Below are 24,193 nucleotides of genomic sequence, written 5' to 3'. Positions count from 1 at the left end.
TAAAAATGTTTGACCGAATCCTTGTCTGCCCTCTTTCGCAGAGGGTTTTCTCTCTCTACTTTACATGAGCCGTAATGAAAATAAAGGTCAACGCAGCCGTTTTCAGAGGAAGAAGAAAATGCTGTGCTCTTTTATTTTCATAAACAGTGTTCTTTATCTTCTTTCTGTGAAGAGTGGCAACAATTTGAAATGGAAGGCTGATTGGTGTCTTCTCACCACTGCAGGCATTTAGTGTCGCACAATTGATTTTATTCCAAAGACAAACAAAAAAGTATGACATTTTTAAACACATATCAGAGAATTACTGTCTCACAGTACTGAAGTTACAGATTTTAAATTGCTTCCACTGTGTATATCATTTCAAACATTGACAGCAGCACTGGTGGCGTCACGGTAAGAAAGCAAAGTGATTCATCTGCTATCCACTCTGTGTGTTGGTGCAAAGGAGCAAATTGTGCACAATACTACATTGTGTAGTATAAATACATGTAGTTTGATAACATGTAGTGAAATAACACTTTTCTTCAGCATTCACATTTATAAAAGGTGGAAAACCAACATTTTGGAAACAGTTTGAGACCCACTGTAATAGAGTCGTACACACAACTGTCAATGAGTTCAAAATTCAATCAAATTAATTTATATATACCAACACAGTCATAGAAAGATTATATGATTATATGGAAGAATTTAGTGTATGTTTGTTGAAAACTAAAGTGTGTTAATATTTAAGACCTGCAACACCCTTCAGATGTACTATTCTTCACATAAGGCTTGAAACTTAATGGAAATTGTTCTACGTTAATCCCATTTTGCATGATTCCCATAAAGTTATAAAGAAGCAAATGCAATATGTTTACAAGTTTGTTATGTCACTGTAATTGAGCTGTTGACAGAGTCACATGGAAATATTAGGTTCTTGTATCTCTGATGTATAAATTAGATCAAATATATAAGTGTTCTTCAGTCCATTATACGAATCATGTAATATATTGCTTTTTTCCCCCCAATAAGTTGGTTTCGATGTGCTGTAACCTTTGGCCAAATGTCATGCAATTCATTACAAAGGTAAATTTACAGTGTACTTCAAGGTTTCCATGCTCAAAATCATCCAACATTTTGATTATGGAAACAGCACGTACTTCTTGACATGTCTTTCTTAATATATAGATTCATACCTCCAAGCCCATACTTTGCCAAAGATAGCATGCAAACACAGATAACACAGAAATACATCTGAACAGAGGATCAGTTGAGTAGATGAGGTTAAAGTGAGTCTTTCCTTTCATCAGCACCAACCAGAAGATGCTGCATAAACATCAGGTGTCACTTATTGACACTCAGAGAACAATGTTGAACTGATCTATTTCACTTTTATGAAGAGTGTTTTACATGGGCAGTGGAACTTATAGGACAGACTCGGGATGCTACCTATCCATAGTTTAAGTCTTTTCAAAACGCAAGGCACTAAATATCATGGGATAGTGAACCAAATATCAGCAACAATGTCATGTTTTTTTTTTATTAAATTTTTTTTATGTTTGCATCTCTTTCTGTCCTTGTTTGTCTTCACCAACACCGTCTTCCCCGGCTCTCAGTTGCTCCAGGTCCTCCTCAGAGCTGCAGGCACTGTGCTGCATCCCACGAGAGAAAATCCGTCGACGTGACTGAGCGCTGAGATCCAGCAGGTCGAAGGAATCCGATGAGAAGAGGCTATCCTCACTCACAACACTCGACGGGCGGCTACGGCGGCCCTCAACATCCCCTGTGGTCCTGAGGAGCTGCTGCAGAGCCTCGGGGAATACCACCGCGGCCGAAGGGGGGGGGGGTGAGTAGATGCTGTCGGGAAGGTCCAGACTGCGTGAGAACTTGCCGTTGCGTTTGAGGATACCCTTCCGTCTTCTCACAGCCTCCGTGCGCATGGTGGGACTGTCCTCCACGGCTGGAATACGTGTGTACTCTTTACGTGAGAACATTTCACCTTCAACTCTTTCTTCCACTCCGAATCCGGAGCCTTTCCGTTCTGAGGACAAGCCATAGCCGGACTCCCCGTATAAGTTTTTCAGTATACCCTTTTTGGGCATTTTAGATGAAGGCTGATTAAAAGTAGAGGGAGGTGGAAGGCTGCTGGACAACATGTCTGCGTGATTGTGAGCGAGTGCATGCGTTCGATAAGACTGGGAACCAGTGTTACACAGCTGGGAAGGACAGTTCTCCTTCGGAGGGCTGTGAAAAACTGAATCTAAGCTCCTCTGGTGTTTGAGGATACCTTTGGGTTTCTTTCTCTCGGTGGTGGCGGTGGAGGAAGTTGCAGCGGAAGAGGCCGGTGTTGCAGAAACACCACCACCACCACCACCACCACCACCACAGGCACCCAGTGCAGTCTGAGGAATTGCATTCTCCTTGCGTGACTTCCTGAGGCTTAAAATTCCTCCACGTGGTCGCGCTCCTCCACAGTCACTCTTCAGAGGCAAAGTGAAGTAAAATGAGTTTGGACTGAGCTGAGGTGAGCAGGAAGTGTCTGAGGATGGGCGGCCCGGGTCAACAGTGAGGTTGCCCGCTGCAGCGACACGGTTCTGCCAGTCGATGTAGCGTGCCAGCAGAGGGGAGGGGCACTCTTGGAGCGGGGATGAAGTGCAGTCACACACACTCTCTTCATAACCCCAGTTCACCCACCAGTGGTTAGCCACGTCCTCTATGGTTGCCCTCTCATCCGCACGCACCGTCAAGAGCCAGTCGATGAGAGCGCAGGCGTCTGGAGGGAACAACATCGAGAGTTACTCACAGCGGTCAACCTCATGCAAACCAAAACTGCACATGAGTAATTCACCAAAGCAATCACATATAAGAGCTGTGAAAAGAACTAAAAACTATTTCAGATGGTGACGTGGACATTGCAGACCTGAGGGAGGATCTGGTCTGCAATATCGACCTTGGCTGATCTGCTCTGTGAGCTTCTTGTGACTGGCCCCATCAAATGGCATGCTGCTGTACACCAGGGCATAGAGCAAAACCCCCAGAGCCCAGCAGTCCACCTATCACACAAACACAATGAATCCTACCTCTTTTCTTTTCGGGAAATGCAGAGTTCCACAAAAACAGGTTCCACACTGTCCTTCGACTCAAATGCTACTGATTTTAATACTTTAAAGCAACACTGAATGAAATAAAACAACTTCAAAGTCAATGTCCCAGTAATAATACTATGTTACAGAGAAGATATTACAATATTACAGTCTGATTACAATAACTTGTGATATTTGTGAAAATGCAACCAAAACCGAGAAAGTTTAGAAACAGTCTCCAAGGACAGTGTGTTGACCCACCTCAGGCCCCTGGTACGGCAGTCCTTTCACTATCTCTGGGGAAGCATACAGTGGACTTCCACAGTAGGTCTGCAGCACAGAGCCCTTCTGGAAATTATTTGAAAGGCCAAAATCAGCAAGCTACAAAGAGAGAAAGATGGAAAAATTGTTAACTCAATTTGGTGTAACTATTTATTCCCCCGTCATATAAATCTCACTATTGCCACAACAACACATATACCAAAGAGACATTAGTGTAGCTCCTGAACCCTTTCAGCTAATAGATTACGGCACTCAGGCTTCAGTGTGATATGAAGACCACACCGTGAAAAGGACAATGCACACATGTAAAGTTTACAATCTGTACGGTTGCATACATGACATAATGGGCTGATCAGTGAACACACTCAACCCTGTATAATTCTCAACCACTCATTCGCCTCAACATTCACACTCGTCGTCATGCGATCCAGATTCCTCCTCTGTGTGCACTGCGGACTTTCAGTTATGCAGCAAAAACACAATAACTCCAAACTATTCCTTTGGAAGGAGCCAAAAATAGGTGTGCTGAGAGTTCACCCAGTATCAGTGTGAGGGAGGGAAGAGAAGAGGGCCAAAAACATCAGGCTGCTTACACTCACGTAACGGAACAATCACTCACTCGAGGCTGCGAGAGCCATACACAGACATACTGTGTCTCCTCTCTATCTGGAGAGATTATTAACATGCACACGGGTCCACTATCACACCCTGTGGTGTTGAAAATATCCAACATGACAGCTTTATTTCCATGGAACAGCAGTCCAGAGAAAAACATTGTGCATAAAAGCCATCCCGCGACTATTTATAAATGCAGTGCCTGTAATGTGTGGACTGAATAAAGTTTGAGTGTGGACCTGTGTTTTATTGTGCGTACGGCATGTAAATTGCCTTTAAACACCACAAATGCAGATTTGTGAGGTTCCTGCAGTGGACCCAGTGGCAAAGACATTCCTTGTGTTGAGTGAGTGCTTGTATAACACAAACACTGTCTTGTAAACATACATTCAGACATGCACGTGTCTGCGAACCACATGGGGTTTGGTGTGAGAAGCAACAGTCTGCAAAGACTGCAGTCATTTGAAGACTACAGGGGTTCGATTTCCCTGCAGTTTGGGGGGGGGGGGTTCATTTGAAGAGACGTAAGATTTTGTTGATCTGTGAAAGATCATGTCATCATCAATAAAAATATCCAAAAACGATGAGTGAAATGTTAATTTCAATATTTGTACTCCAATGCACGATGTCTTGATGCACTGGTTAATTGTTGTACCTTCTATTTTAAGATTATGAACTAAACTTTTCCAGTCATTCACCACAAAGTCAATGATACAAGTGGTAACAGTGTCTATTAAATGCAGAATAATGTAATGATTTCACAGCACTTAAAAACAAACCACCAACTGTGCAGCCCGTTGGATTTAAATAATAATGTCTTACCCAACATCTCCTACTGTTTTTGTTTCCTGCAAATGTGACATGAAGCAATGTTCGTGCAGGCATTACATGGACATGCATAACACAGAGACTCGGTCATTTCCTGCGACAGATCCGGTGTAAGCATAGTGTGGTGAGCTTGTGGTGAATAGACTGGCAATGAAGGAGAAGCTGCTGAGAGGTCGGCATGTTGCCATTTCTTTTGACGGACAGACAAAACATACGTGCACTTAAGACTTTGGACTGGCACGAATGCCAAGACTGCCGCTGGATTCTCTACATTCCTCTTTGCCCAGGCATCGCCACCATATAAGGAAATGAAACATCCAAATAAGGCAGAAAAATCCCCTGGGTTCCTTTATAAGACCTTACATTGTGTTTGTTCAGGTTCAGCATGGGTGAACAACACATTCAAGTTGCTGCGTGCAGTAAGCGATCCATCATTTGTTTGCCGTTTTTACAGCAGTCTCAGCTAATGTGCAATCAACTGTGTATTCTGATGATCAAAACCATCATTTGTTCTCCCCCAACTTGTATGTTTACATTTTTGAATGTGACCCAAAGTGTCAGTTTGTGTTCTTTTGATTGATCCCACCTTTACATTCAAATCTTGGTCTAAAAGGATGTTCTCCAGCTTGAGGTCCCGATGTACGACGCCGTTCTGCAGAGGAGCAGAGACACACATGAAGCGGTACACTCGGGGAATCCAAAGAAAAATCACACGCAAACGAGGACGTCGGTGTTCGGGCGATTCATCTCGAGCCTCTTACAAATGAAGGCACATTTGTTTACACTTAAAACCCTGAAGAGAGGAGGAAGTCTTGAGCAGAAAGAAGTGCTGCACTGGAGATAAGTAGGAAGTAACTGAAGAGACAAAGCTGCGATAGATGTGTGGCCACCCAGGAGGTAGTGTGACGAGGAACCTTAAACATTGCTGTCAGTTTCTCTTAAAGAGCCTCCCTTCTCTCAGTAATTACTTCCTCTTGAGAGTTCTTTTGTGCAGGAAACGACCCGTGACCTTGGACGGTGTTTTGTGCACAGCATGCAAGCAAAGGGAGAAAGCAAACATAAAAGAAGCCCATGATTAATCAGGCAACTATCCTGGCTGCATTTGAAATTGGTAGGAACTCAGTTTGAAGGCGCTCATTCTTCTCTTGAAGCCTTGCTTAAATCTCTCCATGTGGCCTGCATACCTCTGAGGCACGTTCAATAATTTATTCACGCAGGAACATTTGTGTCTATTTTGGGACTGTATTTGAGGGCACGAGGAGCACAGAATCCACCTCGCTGCACTTCACTAAGCTCAGGGAGCAAAATCTTAAGCTCTGAAGTTCATGTGATGGATCCCTTAAGAACTCAAACTGCCGAAAAAAGACTGGTAGAAACACAGAATGTGCGTGTCATTTCCAGCTCAGCTGAGTGTCAGGCACAGACACTCAGGGCTCCTTTAATGCACTTCTCTATTAATAGGATTTATGCGTTTCCTTCATAATTCCTACTTTGTGGCACAGCTGTTGATTCTATGTACACAACAATAAAAACAAAGAAACAAAGAAGATTGTGTTTCCTTTGTTGAGGCTTACGCTAATGGGGAAGGAAAAAGGAGGTTCTTTCAGGCAACATACTTGTTAAATGTGTTAGTGTGTGACCGGAGAGAGCAACCAAGGCCTAATGCGTGCTTAGCCCAGAGAGATCAGAAAACTCAAAGTCAAGTTTTTCTGCAGTATTAGGATTAGGATTTGGTGGATTTAGCAGTACAGTATTTGCTTATGCCCGATGAATACCGCAGCATGCAGTTCAGCACGTGTCTGCATGCGTCCCACTAATTTGGACTGAATTCCTGTGGAGCCTGAGCTGAGAGTGTGTGTGTTTACTGTGTGCACATGTGCAAACCTTGTGGCAGTAGTGGACAGCAGATGTGATTTGTCTGAAGATGCCTCTGGCTTCTATTTCTGGCAGTCGCCTCCTCTCCTGAATGTAATCATACAGCTCTCCCCTGCTGGCGTACTCCATCACTATCACGATCTTATCCCGACTCTCGAACACTGTTGACAAAAGGACACACGCATTGGTCAAGGCAAGGCATGATGCATTTTTATATCAGTGTGAATATGCAAACTGACTTTCCTTTGCGAAACACCCCCCCCCCCCCCCCCCACGAGACCAGTTTAACACGGTAAATAATGTCACACTCTAATGGGATATATTTAGGATCCGTGAGCTACTGACCAAACAACATCCTCAAGGGATAATGATTGTGTGTGAATCACTGCATCCAAATTAACTTGCTTTATGCTCTTCAGTGATTTAATATCAAATACAAAACTCTAAAAATTGATTTTTATATAAGTGGGTATGAATGTTTTGTTTTTGTTTTTACCAATATTGCCCATTTTACTCCAGTAGAAGTCTCAATTCAACTTACATCTGTCACATTCTGCTATTCCCTCACACCAAGAATGCCTGCCATGCAGCTGTTCAGTGTCAGGCTCAAGGGCACTTTGCCACATGGAGCAGGCAAGATAAGGGTTTAAACCGACAACCACAAGATCGGAAGGCGATCGCTCTACTGAATGAATCACAGCATAACAAAAGAGAGAGATTGTGCTTTAGCTGCTCCCATATCATGAGATCTTTTCAATTTGGTTTTACCAGTTCCTCAAGAAACTCTGAGCAGAGACCCACAATGAGGACTCATTAATATTGAGAATCAACCCAGCAACATCTTGTTTACTGGTTTATATTTCTAACCTTGAGGACACAACTGTTCCTCAGCTGTAATATGGCCACTGTCTTTTACTAATGACCCTTTAAAGATCAAATTCAGTATTCCCTCGATGTTGTTGTCAGTCAGGAATCTTGTTTCACAAACAAAGAATCTTTTTTAAAACTCACCTACCTTTTCTAACTTACTGACCACTGTCGACTTACATGAACAGTGTCTGTCGAGGGCTTTAATGGGTATTTCAGTGCTTTAGACAGCGACCCAAAATATAATAAGTTGGCTATAATCCTTGAAGGGACTAAACGTATCACTAATTCCAACATTGTGAATCTAAACTTAATTAATTTTTGGAGAATGGGAACATTTCAAATCAGAAGGAATTGATCCTGGTTGCATGTTTGTAGTTGTACCTTCATGGAAGCGTATGATGTTGGAGTGCCTGAGCGAGGACGTGATCTCGATCTCTCTCTGAATGTGAATCCTCTCCAGGTCGTCGGTGATGTGCTCCTTACGGATCGATTTTATTGCCACCTGAGCAGGAAGACACGTGAACATGATAATATTAATCCACTGGGAATGTAAGGACGGGAAACGAAATTACACAAATTCACTTATGTCATAGTGGTACTTTATAAAATGTTTGTTTTCCATTCTCATAGAAAATATTGCACCAAGAAGTCAACCAGTTATGGGTTTATACTTCTGGAAGACATCTTAATGCACAGAGAACTTCACTCCCTATTCATATGTTTTTTTTTCATGTTTTTTCTTGTCCTGTTCTTTTCCCTCCTCCCACCCCACAGTGATCCCACAGCAACCACAGTGAGTGCAATGAGAATCCTCCACCTCCGAGACTGGATCAGCTGGAGGCTTCTCCCAAGGAAGTTTTTCTTCTTCATTGTCGTCGAGGCTTGTTCATGTGAAAATGTTAGGATTTCCCTTTATTCGTGCCATGAGATAACTATTTTGTTGAAATCACATTGCTGACATGATTTCACCACAGTAATGATGCGATTCAGCCACAGAGTTCCTGTGAGTGAGCTCGCCTTTACCCTCGGGGTCACAACTCCAGCATTCTCAGCTGCCGGAAAAACGTCCGCGAGAAAGTGAAAGATGCAATTCGCACGCTTCATCAACCACAATGGTTACACAGCGCAACTCAAACACTTTCCTGGGACAGAGCTGACCCTTTATTAGCTACATAGATCAATCTGGTGGAGGTGTTTCTTTCTGTTTTGGGTTAGTGTCTTTTGTATCGTACTTCTCCTGTTATCAGACACTGCAGGCTGATGTGGCACCTACTTGAGGCCAGTTTTTGCTACAAGTCCAGTGTTAAACAGTTATTAAAAAGCAGACTTGCATGTTTGTGAAAATTACCAACTCAAATACATGATGAAATCTGTGGATGGAAAAGAAACAGGATATAATAGAATCTGCAGTGAGCAGAACAAGATAGTGTTGGACATATTGATGGATTAATGATGCCAAAGTATGTAAATTCAGTAAAAAGGTTTCATTACACCCTGAATAACCCTTAATTTACTGCCTCCAAGACTTAAGCATGCTTGCCTGATCAGCAGCACTCAGAGAATAAAGACACACTCTGGGCATTGTTCCCTTCCTCAGGGCAACTGGGACATTTTTTTCAAGAGGCACGTGTGAGTGGAGGAAGTTTGGCTATGTGCGCATTTGCATGATCTCACCCTTGTGAATGCAAATATGCAATAAATACGTCATGGGTTAGTATAACCCCGGAAAGTATCCTTCTCACAAACAATGCCTTATTGTTCATCGGAATAATGTTCTGCATGTGAAATAGCCTGAAAGCTTGATCCTTGTAGGAAACAGAAGTGGCTGTGCGGTGTGAGTCACGACAAAGTAATGAGATACTGGTTTACATGATGTACAAAGCAGAGAAATCTAGTGTATAGTGTAACACAATAGCCAGATGTATAATACCAGTAGTGTAATCTTCAAAGATGCCCCTGTAATACAGAGTAGGAACCAAACAAAGTCCAGCGCTTCATTGCTGGAGCTTCAGGGCCCAGGGCATGTTCTGACTGCATCGTTCTTCGGCACAAACCTTTAGCCCACTAACAGCATGTGCAGGAGCTTTGAGGCGGCATTATAAATGCTCCTCGACCTCACCACTCAGCTAAACAGACACATTTTTTAATTTTTAGTTCAAATCAGTACGAATCCAGGCTTTGGGGAGCCTTTCTGTGATGAATATCCATGTACATCATGCATAGTTCTTTTGCAGGTAGAAGAAACAACCAGAACAAAACCAAACAAAGGATGTTCTGACAGGAGTCTCGACCACTGCACATCAATAAAGCACTAAAAAAGATGATAAATCCATAAAAAGCAAAAAAAACACACCAAAAAACAAAAACATGGTTAGGTATATGCGAGTCTTGTGTTTACAGTCTTGTATGTTGTGTAGTTGTCTGTTTCTTCACCATTTATTCTTGACATTGCTGGTCTAAAGGTTAGTGAAGTTCAAACTGAAAGCATGGTTCAAATCCCACTGCTGTGGTTCTCTAACCCCCAGCGGCTCAGGCGGTGCCAGGAAGTAGGTCCAATGTCCAATGTTTAAAAAAAAAAAAGAAGAAGAGAGGTGCCAAATCATGCATGTTGCTCACCTGAGCTACTGTGGACACCCTGGATGGCTGCAGATGGCCACACGCCCTCTATTTACTGCATTCATGTTTGTAATAAATTCAAAGAATCACGCTCAGTTTCTTTATTAAAATATAAGGTTGATCCAAGCCTTGAAGGACTGTTCTGTATGAAATTGCATGTCGCAAGAGTTAAAGATTTCAATATAACCATATTCTCTTCAAATGTGAAGCTATATACAGTATATTAAGGGCAAAATGAAAATAAAATATATTCCCATCACTTTGCCCTCATTTAAAGCAAATCTGATAGATGGTGAGTTATTTTAATGGCCAAGGCATAATCCAGGATGTAGATGTCCTCATCCAATACATGGTCGAGTTAACCCCATGAGGCATCATAGACATAAACACATTGTGTATAGCCAGAGAAGTTAAAGGTGTCAGACCTCCCTTTCAGTGATAAATGAGTTTCATGACTGGCCATTACAATCAGATATAAGGGTTTTGATTTCTGACCTTGCCGACCACACAGCTTGTGAACCATTTCTGTTTCTTGTGCTGCACTTCAGTTAGAGTGGCTGGTCCTTTTTCTTTTCTTTTTTTAAAATCTTGGTCCAGAGCCAGGCTTGTTCTTTCCCCTCTGGCTGCTGTTTCCAGATTTATAAACAGACAGATATGAGAAGAGGATCAATCTTCATAGTAAATGTTGGAGAGAAAAAAAAGAGAAGTGACTCCCTCTCAGTGCAGACAGACGACACATCTGTGTGGGCTGCTGTTCAAGTCTGACAAAGGAAACACGCAAAACTTTTTTTACATCTTCGAGTTGAAAGTAGTTTTGTCTGGAAGAAGCACAAGTTACAAGCTGTATATTTCTGATGAAACCGTACAGAAAAATATCATGATATCCACACACCAAACGAAGTGATGTTGATTCAATCACCGTGCTTAGGAAATTGTGAAAATCCCACAAAATGTAGGTCACGCTTTAGTAAACCCATGTAACTCTGACCTGATATTCAGTTTTACTTCTTTTCATCTCTTTCTGTGCAGTCATTACAGTCACCCTTAAAAACAATGTAGAAAAAAATAATACACCTTATAAAAACAACATATAGTTCATACTTGGACAAAAATCCTCAGACGCAGCATCCCGCAGACAAAAATCCAAAATTAGAAAACACTAACAAAAGGGATGTATAAATCTACTCTTGATGCCTCCTTTTCTTTCCTTTTGTACCTCTAAATCTGTCTCCTCCTCTGAATCCTCCCCACACTCGCACAACAGCTCCCTGGTCTTGTTTCCAAAAATAATGTCCGTTTTGTTTCAAGGAATCCTTGGTATGTGCTGCCTAATGGCTCAAGGAATCCAGCGTTTTCCCGTTGTCCTACAGAACCCACTCACCCCACATGTGTGTGCACACACACACACACACACACACACACACACACACACACACACACACACACACACACACACACACACACACACACACACACACACACACACACACACACACACACACACACACACACACACACACACACACACACACACACACACACACAATGAATCATAGCAACTCTCTTCTCCCTGGATACTCTCCCAACAATCTCTTATCATCGGTGTCTCTGCCTTTTCTTTCTCACAGGATTTGAGGTAGAATTGTGAGAAGTCTTACTCACACAGTCTGACTGTAAAAATGAAAACAGATTATCCAGATTACCCCGTGTTAGTTTACTAAAAAAACAGAAGCGGAATTTAAGGTTGATGAGGCCCGTGTCTCTTTGTGCTCAGATCTCACCAGAGTGAGGGATTAACGCCCGACTGCAGACATAAACCCACGATTATTCCAAGTAATCTGGCACCACATTCTGTTTTTAACCTAGATATAGCCAACGTTAGGTTTAATGGAAACATATTATACTATTATGTCTGTGTGCGTGCATGTGTGTGCGCATTAGTTGTGTTTCACTAAGCTTGTGGTAAAAAGGGGTCAGACCCCTGTCGGAGGACACCATTGTAGTAATTTTATCCCCTTGTTCAAGTGCTGAGTGACTCAGAAAAAAGACATCTCAGCCTGGCAGCACAGGAAGCAAGAACAGTGCTCAGCAGCATCAGCCAGTGAGCTCAGTCCGTCCGTCCATACCCCCCCCTCCCCGACACACAAAAGACATACCACCCAGGATGTAAACTCCACATTTGAAATGACTGAAAACATCAGAAACAATAAAGCAAATACAGTTTCTGGGTGTCAGTTACTTTGGGGACTTTAGCCATGTGCAAGATACATGTAATATTGAGAAGAAACAAATTGTATTAAGGCAAGGTGAAAATGTGAAACCGCCTTAAACAGACATCCACTGAGAAATATGTCTGAATGAAGGAAAATGTGTGATTTTGGTCTGCAATATTAATAATAATAGTATTGCAACACCAGGTTTACATTTATTGACATTTAAAATGTGCACAGCTGCTGTACTCCCTTCTGCACTACTTTGGAAATACTCCCGGTTGCTCCACCAAGACTTGGTTGTACATATTTTAATATTTATATTTTACCTCTACTGTGTGGTATTTTTTTTGTATCATTGTGTGTGTGTGTGTGTGTAGTTTATTTTACATTTTAAAAAAGTGTTAATTTTCTATTCTATTCTACAAATGGAAGAAAACATTTGCAGAAGCCACTCACAGAGAGGAACATATCTTCACAACACTTTTGGCAAACATCTTGGCACATAAAGACACATGGAGGCTGCAGAGGATATTCAAGTGAATGACATATCACATCATCTACAATAACTTGTGCATGGGTCCGCAAACGTTGTAGCAAGTCAGTGATCTTGGCCTGGACTGTCACAGTTTAGACAAATGATGCCAAAAGAGCAAGAAGCACTGACCGTCTTGAGAGTCGCTCTCTCCACAGCTTTCTTCACTTTTCCGTACGTGCCTTTCCCCAGAGTCTCCATCACCTCGTAGCGGTGCTTCAAGTTGTGCTTGTGCTGGTGTTTCTTCACCTCCATCGGCTGGCGGTGGTCCGTCCTCGGGGAGGACCCACCGTCCTGCAGACAGCCGGCCTCGGATCGGTCCTCGGTGTTCATTGCGCTTCTGCTGTCCGCCGCCTCGCGTCTGCCCATCGTCCGTCCGCCGCGCGCTGCGCGCACCTGTCAGCGGCCCCCGTTCACTGCGGCTGGACCGGAGACACGAGGAGCAGTTCGCCCGAGAGCAGATCGCCCATAAATGAGGCAAGATTACAGCGTGTGGCCGGACAGGATCTTTCCCATCCTCCTGCGCCCGTTACGCCCCAGCCTCTGTTTCCCCCCCCAGTCACAGCAACAGGAGCGATGGGAAGTGAACCACATGTTCCGGAGAAATGGGCGGAGCCATCCCGGACACTTAGCACTCATTTGGGATCACTTGGGGTTTTTTCTCTCTCTTTATAACCGGATCATGGGGCTTCTTGACCGGCTGAGCTGCAGAGGAAGGAGGGAGGCACGTAAGGAATGTTACTGCGGGTCAGACTCACCATAAATCCTCCACTTAAGACAGAAATGTCTGTGGATGTTTTTTTGTTTTTTGTTTGTTTCTCTCCATGCGGTGGGGAAAACTACGCAATGAAAAATACTTTGAAGAACTTGGAGTAAGAATGAAATAAGAGGGTGATGTTGGCGTCACACTTGAGTTTGACTATTATTTTAAAGTTTATTCAAACTGACAAGGTACTAATTGGTAACGAAACAGCTTCAGTTTTACCTTGATTGCTTTGCAAACACGTTTCTAAGCTTCACAATGAACATCACAAATCAACATAACTTGTGTTGTAGTTGCAACTCATCGGTGTTAATGCTTTTCTGAATTTTAGACGTTTTCAAGGTGGTTTTGTTTCATGGCAAAATGCTGCCAGATGCTGGTGTTTTGAAAAGTGTGGCTACCTAAAGAGAAACACCAAAACCACACGAGTAATTATTGCAGTTTATTTTCCTCATTTATCTGTAAATGAGTGATTGTGGCTTGGATGAGTTTCTACAATCTCATAACCACTACAATGCAGAGTCACCCCAAAGGTGGATTCATATGTCATTTCAAAGAAAATGTTAGATGTGAATTAAAAACAGAAACTGGCAGCATGATTCTTATGACAAGGCCACATGATGGTGTAATGTTAAGTAGTGCATAGTTTTTAATCAGCTCAAAGACACATTTGTGATCAACTTGCCCCAATCTATTTACAGCACAAGATGGTGTGTTGAGTTTCTCCCAGAAGCAGCTAGATAAATGACAAAGACAACAATGGCTGCACCTCTTTTGCATACTACACAATCCCTTGTACATGATCGGCAGGTGTATCCATTTATCCATCAACTGCAACTACCAACCGAAAAGAACAGGCGAAAATGGATTAGGGTGTGAGGAGGTCTCGAGGATTGAGATTAGCCACCAGACAAACGTCATAGCTGTCGTGCATGGCTGCTCGTCTTTCCACCACTGTCCAAACATTGTCTGCAGGGTCCAATTCTAAAATCTCCTTGGTGATGATCTCATGGCGGCCTGCAGACATGAGAAAGAGTATGTGATGACTGAACAAAATCTAATTTCCAGAGACACTGTCTCTTCTGTTTGCTACCATTCCTGAACTCTGATGCAAATACAAACTGTCCCTTGGGCTTGCAGAACAACAAGCCAATAGCATTTGCCCCAAGTGAATGTGTGCCCAGGCATTATGCAAAAAGCTGTAAAAACACGATCAACAGACATTCGATACTCACTGGCTCCTTTGTAGTATCCACAGAGGTAAAGCTTTCCCTCCACCACTCCTGTGTTCGAGGCGTTGGTCCGAAGACAGAGCAGTGACGTGGGCAGAGTGGGTCCGGCCCTCCAGGTGTCTGTGTTTGGGTTGTAGATCTCCACAGAGCTCAGACAACGACGAGATTGTCCACGGTCCTCACCATCACACCCGATACCACCTGAAAACACACACGTAACGGTTGTTCCCATGCAGAAAACGAATACAGTCCAGGCTACAATTACACAGGCCTGCAGTTTTACCTAATACATAAATTTCTCCATTGAGGACAGCGGTGCCGCAGCGATACCTGGAGTATTTCATCCTGGCACACTCTGTCCACCTGTCTTTGCCCGGATCAAACAGAAACACTCGGTTGCTCAGCATGTCAGGTTCATCATCTGGCTCCTCCTGAGAAATGAGCAAGGAAATTCATGTAAATGTCAAGTTTCAAGGTAACATAATAATGGCCATTATGAATATAGTAAAGCCAATCATGGAATATCATAGTGAAATATTTTTTTTAGATCCATAATTGATTGTTGCATATGAGCCCTCAATGAATGAATATGACAATCAGCCCATCCATTAGACCTATTGTTGATAGGCAAATTACCTAAAACTTTCCAACAAAGTGACAACTTGAACGCATGCAGTTTTGTCACAAGTGAGTTGGATTTTGCAATTTTCCGATTCGCCTCAGTCATTTAGTCAGACATTTGGGCTGTGATTTTTGAGGTTACCAGAAGAGGGCACTATAGTCTTATAATATATACTCTCGACACAGTCTGCCTGCAAAACATGGCTTTTCAATTGCACACTTAATAGTTATTGTTATGGCAATCACTCAAAACCTGATGTGCAATTGTGTGTTTGAAAACAGCTTACGGTGTTACTTAAACAAATACCAGGATTGTCATCGTTATTGAATTAAAATATAACAAATTAAGAAATAAAGTTTTTAAAAGCATATTTTTAGAGCTGTACTATCAGGACATTTCCAACATGTTTTAAAGTGACAGTCCCGTGTACCTGTGGCGTCCATCCTCCCAACACATAGAGATGCTCCTTCAGGCTCACAACACAATGACAGGCTAAAGGAAGAGGCAAAGGAGCGAAGCTCAGCCAGCTGCCTCCTCTCTTCAGAGACCATCTCTCCACGCTGTCTGTGATAACGTAGTGATTACGTACTTTCATCTGTCCACCTATCAAGTAGAGGGCATCACCTACCAACCCTAACGCGTACATGTCTCTGTATGTTGCTGAGCACAACTCCACCCAGCTGTTCTCCTCTGAATTATCATACCTGAAACAAAAACAGGAATTGTCACAGCAGGGTTATTTGATAATACATATACTGTATATATTTTTGATCTATGACAACACACACCTGTACACATCAACTCTCTTCATCCTGTGTTGGTCTTCTGCCTCTATTGCCACCACGACTCTGTTGTCTGTGGTCACTGCTCCTGCTGTGATTTGCCCCACACCTCCACAGCCCCTCAGTGGAGAAGGGATGTAATAATTCTTTCTACCGTGGGGGGCAAAGCAAAAACTGAGGTCAGCACATCCTCCTCGACGGGCAGGAACTCCCTCCATATTCACCCCACCCAAACAGAGCAGCAAGTTCGTCGTCTCCATGCCGTAGCGAAGAGCAGGCCGTGGAGGAGCTGAAGTCTCACAGAGACCTGATGTCTGGAGAACAGCATCGATCATCCCAAAGCACTCTGCGTCACGGAGCAGCACCTGGAAGATTCATTTAGAAGCATGGAAGTCTATCCTGTCACGTAGTGAATGTTGATACGCAAGCTGACGTTCATGAGCCTCCCCTTATATTCCCTCACCGGGTTTCTCCTACGGGCTTTGCGTAGAAATCCAGGGTCTACAAGCTCCAGCCGCACTCGTCTGAGTAGCTCCACGGCCTGAGCTTCACTTTGCGAGTCGCCCCTACGCCTTTCCACCCAGCGAAGCACCAACTCCAGTGCAACCTCCTCCTGTGATATGTTGAGGTCATCCAAACCCAACAGGTCACAGAGACTTTGGGCTTCCAGTTCCAGTACTTCATCTTCTTCACAGACCTAAAGAGAACAGGATGAACCAAGCGACAAGAAACATTGTCAATTAATAGGCACTTCTTCATCACCACCACATTTGTTTGCAGAACCAAGTTGGCATCGCTAGCATGTTCGCTGTCAGCTCAGATCACTCACACCGGTGTTTCTGGAACTTTCCGTACTGAGATATTTGCTGCGAGCTCCCGGAATTAGCAGTGTCCTTGCAGCTTCTTTGCTGCAGCCCTGACTATATACATACCCTTTGCCCCAACATTCATTGGTAAAGGTAATGAATTGGGGTAAAAACATGTTAAACATTATTTTATTAATTCCTACACAAAACGCCTACACTTTAAACTTGACTCTGCAAAAGTAATCACACTTCCTGTTTGAACATAAAACCTGAAAAACAAGTCCAATGGAAGAAGGCCCAAGTCAACTGTGACCTCGAATTCCATCAAAGAGGCTTGTGAAGTACTTGTTTCATCAATCAAATCAAGGACAAGTAGTTTTTTGATCTTTACCCTGCTTATTGTGACAATATTTGCCAGTACGAAGAATAAATACTCCACCTGTGCAAAGTGTTGACAGAGGTATCGCAAGGCACAGTCAGCGAGACTGGTTGCCCCGAGGTCTCGAGCCCAGTGGTACAAACCAACACAGTTGGATGAGTCCATGCGAGCCTCCATGTGGCTCTGACACAACCTAAATATGATGAAGAGGACAGGAATCATTATTTCTTAACCAGGTCATACGTCTTTTTAATTTATTTACTTTTTTTTTTCCCAACCTGAAGGCTCCGTCCACATGGAGTAGGAAGGCCGCAGCAGCCACTCCCTGGATATTACTGTTAGAAAGAGGAAGCTCAGCGCGGTACATGTAATCCAGCAACAGCTCCAGGCTCTGAGCGGGAGTGTCTCTGAGAGGCACCTCTCCTCCCCGGGTCTCCTTCAGGCCGCATGTAAACATGGCCTGAGCACAAATGTTGATCAACAGGATGAAACCTCACAGCGTCATCATCATGTTTACATCCCTTCATTCTGACATCATCCCGTTTGTTTTGACATGTACAGTGTGTGGTGCATAGTAATTGGTCAAGTTACCTGGAAATAAGGACTGAACGCAGACAGCACCACCTTGTGGCAATGGAAAGGGATCCCCTCTGCCAACAGCACCACATCAGTCAGCTCCTCAGACGCTCTCATCTTTTCTAGCTGGCTTAGCAAAAGTGAGCCATGTTCTGACTTCACAGATTCCAGTTCGTCAGCATCCATGGTTTTCTCTTCTGGATGTCTGCAGTACTTCTGTCAGCACACAGAGACACGAGCTGTCGATCTGTTGCAAATACATCAATGTGTGTAAAATTCTTATACATTATTCTATGTTTTTGATGAGGGCCACACGGTGCCGGAGTGGTTAGCACTCTGTCCTCACCGCAAGAAGGTTCAAATAGTGGCCGAGGCCTTCCTGTGCGGCATAGCCAGGGTCCGCCCAGTTCTCTCTCTGGCCAGCACGGAGGTGCTGATGCATGCTTTTATCTCCAGTCGCTTAGATTATTCTAATGCCCTGCTTTCTGGTCTTCCAAAAAAACTATCAGCAGCCTTCAGCTGCTCCACAATTCTGCAGCACGAGTGCTGACGAAGACCAGAAGCACTTTACACTTGATTTTAAGATTTTATTCACCAGAGCACTGCTTTTGGTTTACACTTGAAATGTTGTAAAGAGTTTGGTTGTTTGCTCTGAGAAAATCAAGTTTGATTGCTGGCCAAGATCTTTGTGGTCTTTGCATGTTGTCCTAATGCATGCATGGGGTTTTCCTCGCCAACTTCAAAGAAGAGCTATTCAGGGCAATTGTAGACTGCCCTGTGAGTGGATTGATGACCTGTCCATAGTGGACTCTGCCCTCCACCTATTTTTAGCTGTGATTGACTTTGGTAACCTGGATCAAATGTGCAGAAAAAAAAAGAAATCAATGGATGGATGGAATGGAAACATTTATTTTAATCAAATTTATTAAATTACCTGCAGGTGAGTCCTGATGCTAACACGTTTGATTGATATTTCAAGTGAGCATATGGATCATGTGACTAATAGATTTCACAAACAAGTCAGCTAAAAAAAAAGTGTATTTAACATTTTGTGTGCCATAAATGATGATTCGCACTGCAGGTAGCATACCATTAACAAACAGTAGGAAACTTCTCAGTCTGTACATTTGTTGTTTCTTGGGAGAATTTAAAGTTCATGTTTGCGGAAGACTTTTTAGAACTTGCCGTTGTTGACATTGTTTTTAACTAAGTCTGCCTCGGAGCAACTGACCAACAAATTCTTATACTTAGTAATGACACTACGAGTAGCTAAGCTCAACATACGAGGGACACCTCGTAGGCCTGTGCAAGCACAGCATGAAAAAAGCACTTTAGCCTAAGTTTAGCTGTGAGCACATGCAGAAAGAAACATACCTGTGGTGTCCAAAGGTTACCCCAGGTCAAGATTTAGACTCCCAAAACTGCTACTGCATCAGTTTTGATACTATTGAATACAACACAGGCTGCTGTATTTCTATTTACTGGCTGGTCTGTGTAGCTGTCATGCAGTGAAAAGAGCATGCTCACCACTATGAAGTTTAAAATAGACCAGCAAAGGCCAGTGGGGCTGTTGGTGTGTTGTGCTCTCAGAGTGTTTGCCACCCCTTTTTTTTTTTTTTTTTTAAGATGTTTTGGCAATAATTTCACAGGTAAAATTTAATCTTGCATATTGTTCAATAGTGGTTGATATTGTGTTTTACACTATAACCATTTGGAGCTGGATGTTGGAGTCTGATAGACATATAAATAATAATATGGTCTTCCAAATGCATGAAATATTTCATGAGATACACAGTGACTTTGATTATTTGATCAAAACTAAGAAAACAATACAAATGATCAACTTTTTTAAAATTGCGAAGATTATTGAAAGAGTCTGCTTTTTCCAGAATTATTTGTGGTGGATTGTTTATTGTAAATATTTGTGTCTTTTCCGAAATGTTTCAGTATTTGTCAATTCATCTTGAGTGCACTCACTTTGTGTGACACGTGCTAATGTTAAAACTATAAAAATAAGAATAGTTGATTCTTACTTTTAAAACTATACCTCAGGTAATGTTGCAGATAGGAGGCTGTTTATTTCATTTGCGATCAAACTCACCCATTAAACAAACACATTTTCAAAAGGGGTGAGACACTGTATGAAAATAAAAATGAATGTTAAAAAAATGGACAAAAACATCTACAATAACCCATCATCTCATTTATCTGATGTTTGCAGACTTTTGTTAATAAAAGAGAGAATTCTTTCTTGAAACTGTAAAATGTCTTGCATTGAATATCTCATATGTTGTCAAGCTATTGTTAAAAAGGAGATGTTTATGAAGCACTTTTTTTTAGACATTATATTTATATTTAGACATCACCCTTTCGCTCAATGATCAGAAAACATGTTTTAAGAGGGAGAATACTTAAGTGACCATGTCTTCACCACACTTTTTTAGGCGGTACCATAAGCTAAATGGACCAAATGCAACTGAACTCTAAAAGCACTGGTGTAATTCTGCATATACAAATTCGTAAACCACATGACTTTTATTTTATAGACTTTATGAGAGTCTGAGGTCCAAATGCGTCCAGAGGTGTGTCTGCTTCTAGAGACACATACTTGGAGGAGATGTAAATGTCAGTATAGTGTTGTCCTCCAACGGTGTTTTCACACCCGGCAGAGCATACGGTATTATATAACAGTGTGTACCTTGCAGTTTATAGAGTTAGTGTGGATTAATCACTGACAATCAGTCAGTATGTGAGTACAATAACTTTTCTGCACATGTGAAAAGGGCTTCTTTCCATGTGTTTTTGTCAGACAGGATTGTTACCTTCTTTGGCCACATGTTTATTTCAGACAGGCTTTACCTGTCTCCCTTGTACCCCTGACCTTCACCCAATGTCAGCCGTGGTTGGATCCATGCAGCTATCTGTGTCCTTGCCTTGGACACGTGGATGGATGGAATGGAATGTCAATGATTTTTAAATCCATTGTTTGATTTTTCAACTCGTTCTGTTCAATAACTTTATACGGCACGATAAAATCACCCGAGGACCCACACAACACCAGACAGAAGACACACACATACTGTACATGTAATATGGACGTTTTCTTTCATGGGTGTTGTCTGCATGCTCTCACTGGTGGCGAATTGGGTTTTTGTACCCGAGAAGTAGAAGGGCTGGAAAGCAATCCCAGTTTACAGTGCACGTTGCAAAAAATGTTTTGTTGTGAATTCCTGTAAAATGGAGTAGACAATTACAAAATACAAGCCTACCACGAAAACATTAAATCATCCCAACCTCTCCCCAACTAATCTTGAGTGATTTTTTTAGTTGAAACTGGTGGGGAAAAAAAAAACCAGCTTGCAAAAAGTCCCGATTGCCATTTGTATTAATTGGTTACATTAAAGCATGTGAAGCATGACATGCAAACACAGAAACACAAATTGCACCATTCCCATATAAAATCCTCCATGAAATGAGAATGAGCACCCCTGCTTATATTTGTGTTTACAGTTCAGTTGTGGCTTTTTCATAGTGGTAATTTTCTAGATTTGCAACATTGACAATGCTTTGATCAGCCTTCACTGTTTTGAGTCATTTTTCAACCAAGCAAGAATTACAGTAAACAGCCACAGTATTGGTTCAATTGCTGCTTATCACACAAGTTGTCATGTTTAGTTTGCACAGATTGTTATATACGTACTTTCCTCGCCGCCTTCACCTCAATGTCTTCAGAAATGTTAAAAATATTTGATAAGTCATTTTTTTCATGCTGCCTACTCAAGTAGTTATGGCCTTTCTGTTTATAGCTACCTCCAAAAAAAACAAAAACATGTTTTCCTTAAAAAGCAGGTCAAAAGAACACTTTCTGTCCTCAAGAAAACACACAGCCTTCACAGGTTATCACTGAAGCCATTAATGCTTCACCTCTTTCTCTAAGCGGTTCAATGATTTATCTCGCTATTTGCCTTTTGATAAGAGCTAATATAAACAAAGAGCTTTGCAGCTACATTTGTTTAATGCTTGCCTTTCTTTGGCTCGCCTGTGTTGTTTGCAAAACCATTGCAACATGTGTTTGCATGATTTAAAAAAATTTTTTAAAATGCTAATTACTTTAATAGGAAATTCCTTAGGATATCTTTTATAAAAACCCGTATTTGCTGTGACAATACAAAATAGTGTGAATGCATGTATGTACAGAGAAAACAGGCCTTGTCAATTTTGGATGCAAATTCACAAATGTGATTTTAAACCTAACGTCTCTGTAAACTGAAAAGGTTGAATTGTTCAGAGGAAAAAAAGGAGCTTCAGGGTTTTTGTACCTGGTTTCATCGTCAGTTAGTGTTCTCAGAGTTAGTCATCCTTTCAACTCTGCCCAGTCATCAAAATGTTCCAGAGATTGACATGAGAGAAACCGGGGCCGAGGTTAATATGTGCAAGAATGTTTCAAAGCTGTGTCCAACACTCATCTATTGCTGTTAGTTATTTTGGTCTTGACATGAAACGCCTTCTCATGAGTCAGTTGTTCCTTGACGTAAACGCTGAGGACCTGTGGTGACACTTGTTTAATGATCAGTAGACCTGAAATCGGCAACAAATATCTGCTGTTTGAAGCATTTCAAGTCAAGATAAAGGGTCAATGGTGGTGCCGCAAGATAAACTTTGACTTTTGAGGTTAGCAGAGGAAGTGGGTTAACCAGCTCCGCTCCATTTAAATCAAACAAAACCCCTACAACATCGATGAACTTTATATTTTCCTTTTTTAGAGAAGTTTTAGTGGTTATTTTCATCATCATCAGTAAAAGCAGCTCAGAAATTAATAAGGATGTTCAACTTAAACACGCATACAAAACCTTAAGTTATATATCTTGTAACACGTGGAACTGAAGAGGAAAACCACTCCAACTGCAGTGAACAAACCAGCTTTTCATCATCTTTTTGCTGAAAGCGCATACACATTTGTTCATTCTGTGCAGAAAACATGGCTTATTAAAACCTTATTCATAAATCCATTCAATACTCAACTGTTATTTCCACACACACTGACTTAGTGTAGTCAAGGGTTTTAACCTGTTGCACTGACTGGGAGTAATAGATGCTTATTAATTCAACCTTTATATGATATTATAAACTTATCATTTACAAAATAGTTTTGAATTGAGCTTTGATTTTTGTTAATTTTGTTGTGCCAAAGCAAACGTGTTACCAAGAGCAATGATAAAGGGTCGAATAATAATGCCTTCATTCATCTCATCTTTCCACTTTGAACACAGTTTTACGACTCACATCCCAATCAGTAATCAAAGCATATTTGACCGATTCCCTATTAAATATTAACTCAACTTAAACACTATTTAAGGGGGTTCTGTCAACTCTGTGACTAATGAATTAGCACTACGAGGTCACTTGGTTCAAAGTTGAGTGGTCCTCTATTGACTAAGCTGTAATTCTAAAGGGACACTTTGGACTCTTTGAGATAAAAGTTAAAAAACATAGTGTGTACAAAACTCTATTAGAAGAGCTCATTCCACCTGTTTTAATTGAGATTTTCAATACCTTACGGTTTTGAGGAAGAACATGGTATATATGGTAAGGACACATATATAAAGCATTTTTTTTTAAAATTTTTTATTAAAATAAACTAGGTTGAAAGTAACATGAGTTTTTTTGTTGACACAAAACATCCATCAGGATTAAACTCTGAGAGTGGACATTGATATCGCTCAAAGTGTCATCACTTTCCTATGGACAATAAAAAAAAACTTTGATACTGTATCTCCTGAATGAGCAGAGTGAGACAGCAATAAAGATACAACATTTAATGCATGCTCAGACAGCAAATCTGCATGAATGAATCCCTCTGTAAATAATTGCAAACGTGTTTGTTGTTGAAGTTGTGGATATCTGCAGTGTTTCACTGAATCCTAACATTAGATACACCAGTTTTGCAACTGATGAGCACCCCCCCCCCCCAGCTCGTTTCCACCCTGTTGAGCATACAGGAATGCACACACACTAACACCTGCGGGGTGTGTGTGTGTGTGTGTGTGTGTGAGTGTGTGTGTGTGTGTGTGTGTACAGGACAGTGACGTGTGGGCTGGTGGACATTCTCTATAACTACAGGAAACAAATGGTCACTC

The 24,193-nt window shown here is 41.9% G+C and overlaps 2 protein-coding genes across 2 annotated transcripts; both read right to left on the bottom strand.

The window, feature by feature from the left end:
• Window positions 1-117: 117 nt before the first annotated feature.
• On the bottom strand, window positions 118-13,415 carry LOC308130016 (NUAK family SNF1-like kinase 1). The gene is made up of 7 exons (XM_080496187.1): window positions 13,029-13,415; window positions 7,917-8,037; window positions 6,675-6,826; window positions 5,377-5,442; window positions 3,327-3,446; window positions 2,903-3,035; window positions 118-2,755 (listed from the first exon to the last, which is right to left on the bottom strand). Exons 1-7 carry the CDS (start codon window positions 13,263-13,265, stop codon window positions 1,536-1,538), a joined length of 2,049 nt encoding a protein of 682 aa, XP_080352313.1. The 5' UTR covers window positions 13,266-13,415; the 3' UTR covers window positions 118-1,535.
• A 553-nt stretch (window positions 13,416-13,968) lies between these two features.
• Window positions 13,969-19,555, bottom strand: LOC308130728 (kelch repeat and BTB domain-containing protein 12-like). The gene is made up of 10 exons (XM_080497166.1): window positions 19,431-19,555; window positions 18,072-18,272; window positions 17,759-17,940; window positions 17,541-17,673; window positions 16,759-16,992; window positions 16,302-16,660; window positions 15,944-16,217; window positions 15,175-15,322; window positions 14,895-15,092; window positions 13,969-14,676 (listed from the first exon to the last, which is right to left on the bottom strand). The coding sequence occupies exons 2-10, from the start codon at window positions 18,240-18,242 to the stop codon at window positions 14,528-14,530; spliced, it is 1,848 nt and encodes a 615-aa protein (XP_080353292.1). The 5' UTR covers window positions 18,243-18,272; window positions 19,431-19,555; the 3' UTR covers window positions 13,969-14,527.
• Between the last annotated feature and the right edge of the window lie 4,638 nt (window positions 19,556-24,193).

This window comes from Blennius ocellaris (genome assembly GCF_963422515.1).
Source record: "Blennius ocellaris genome assembly, chromosome: 5".
NCBI lineage: Eukaryota > Metazoa > Chordata > Actinopteri > Blenniiformes > Blenniidae > Blennius > Blennius ocellaris.
The sequence above is the reverse complement of the archived record's forward strand: the minus strand, read 5'-3'. Positions and strand labels throughout refer to the sequence as shown.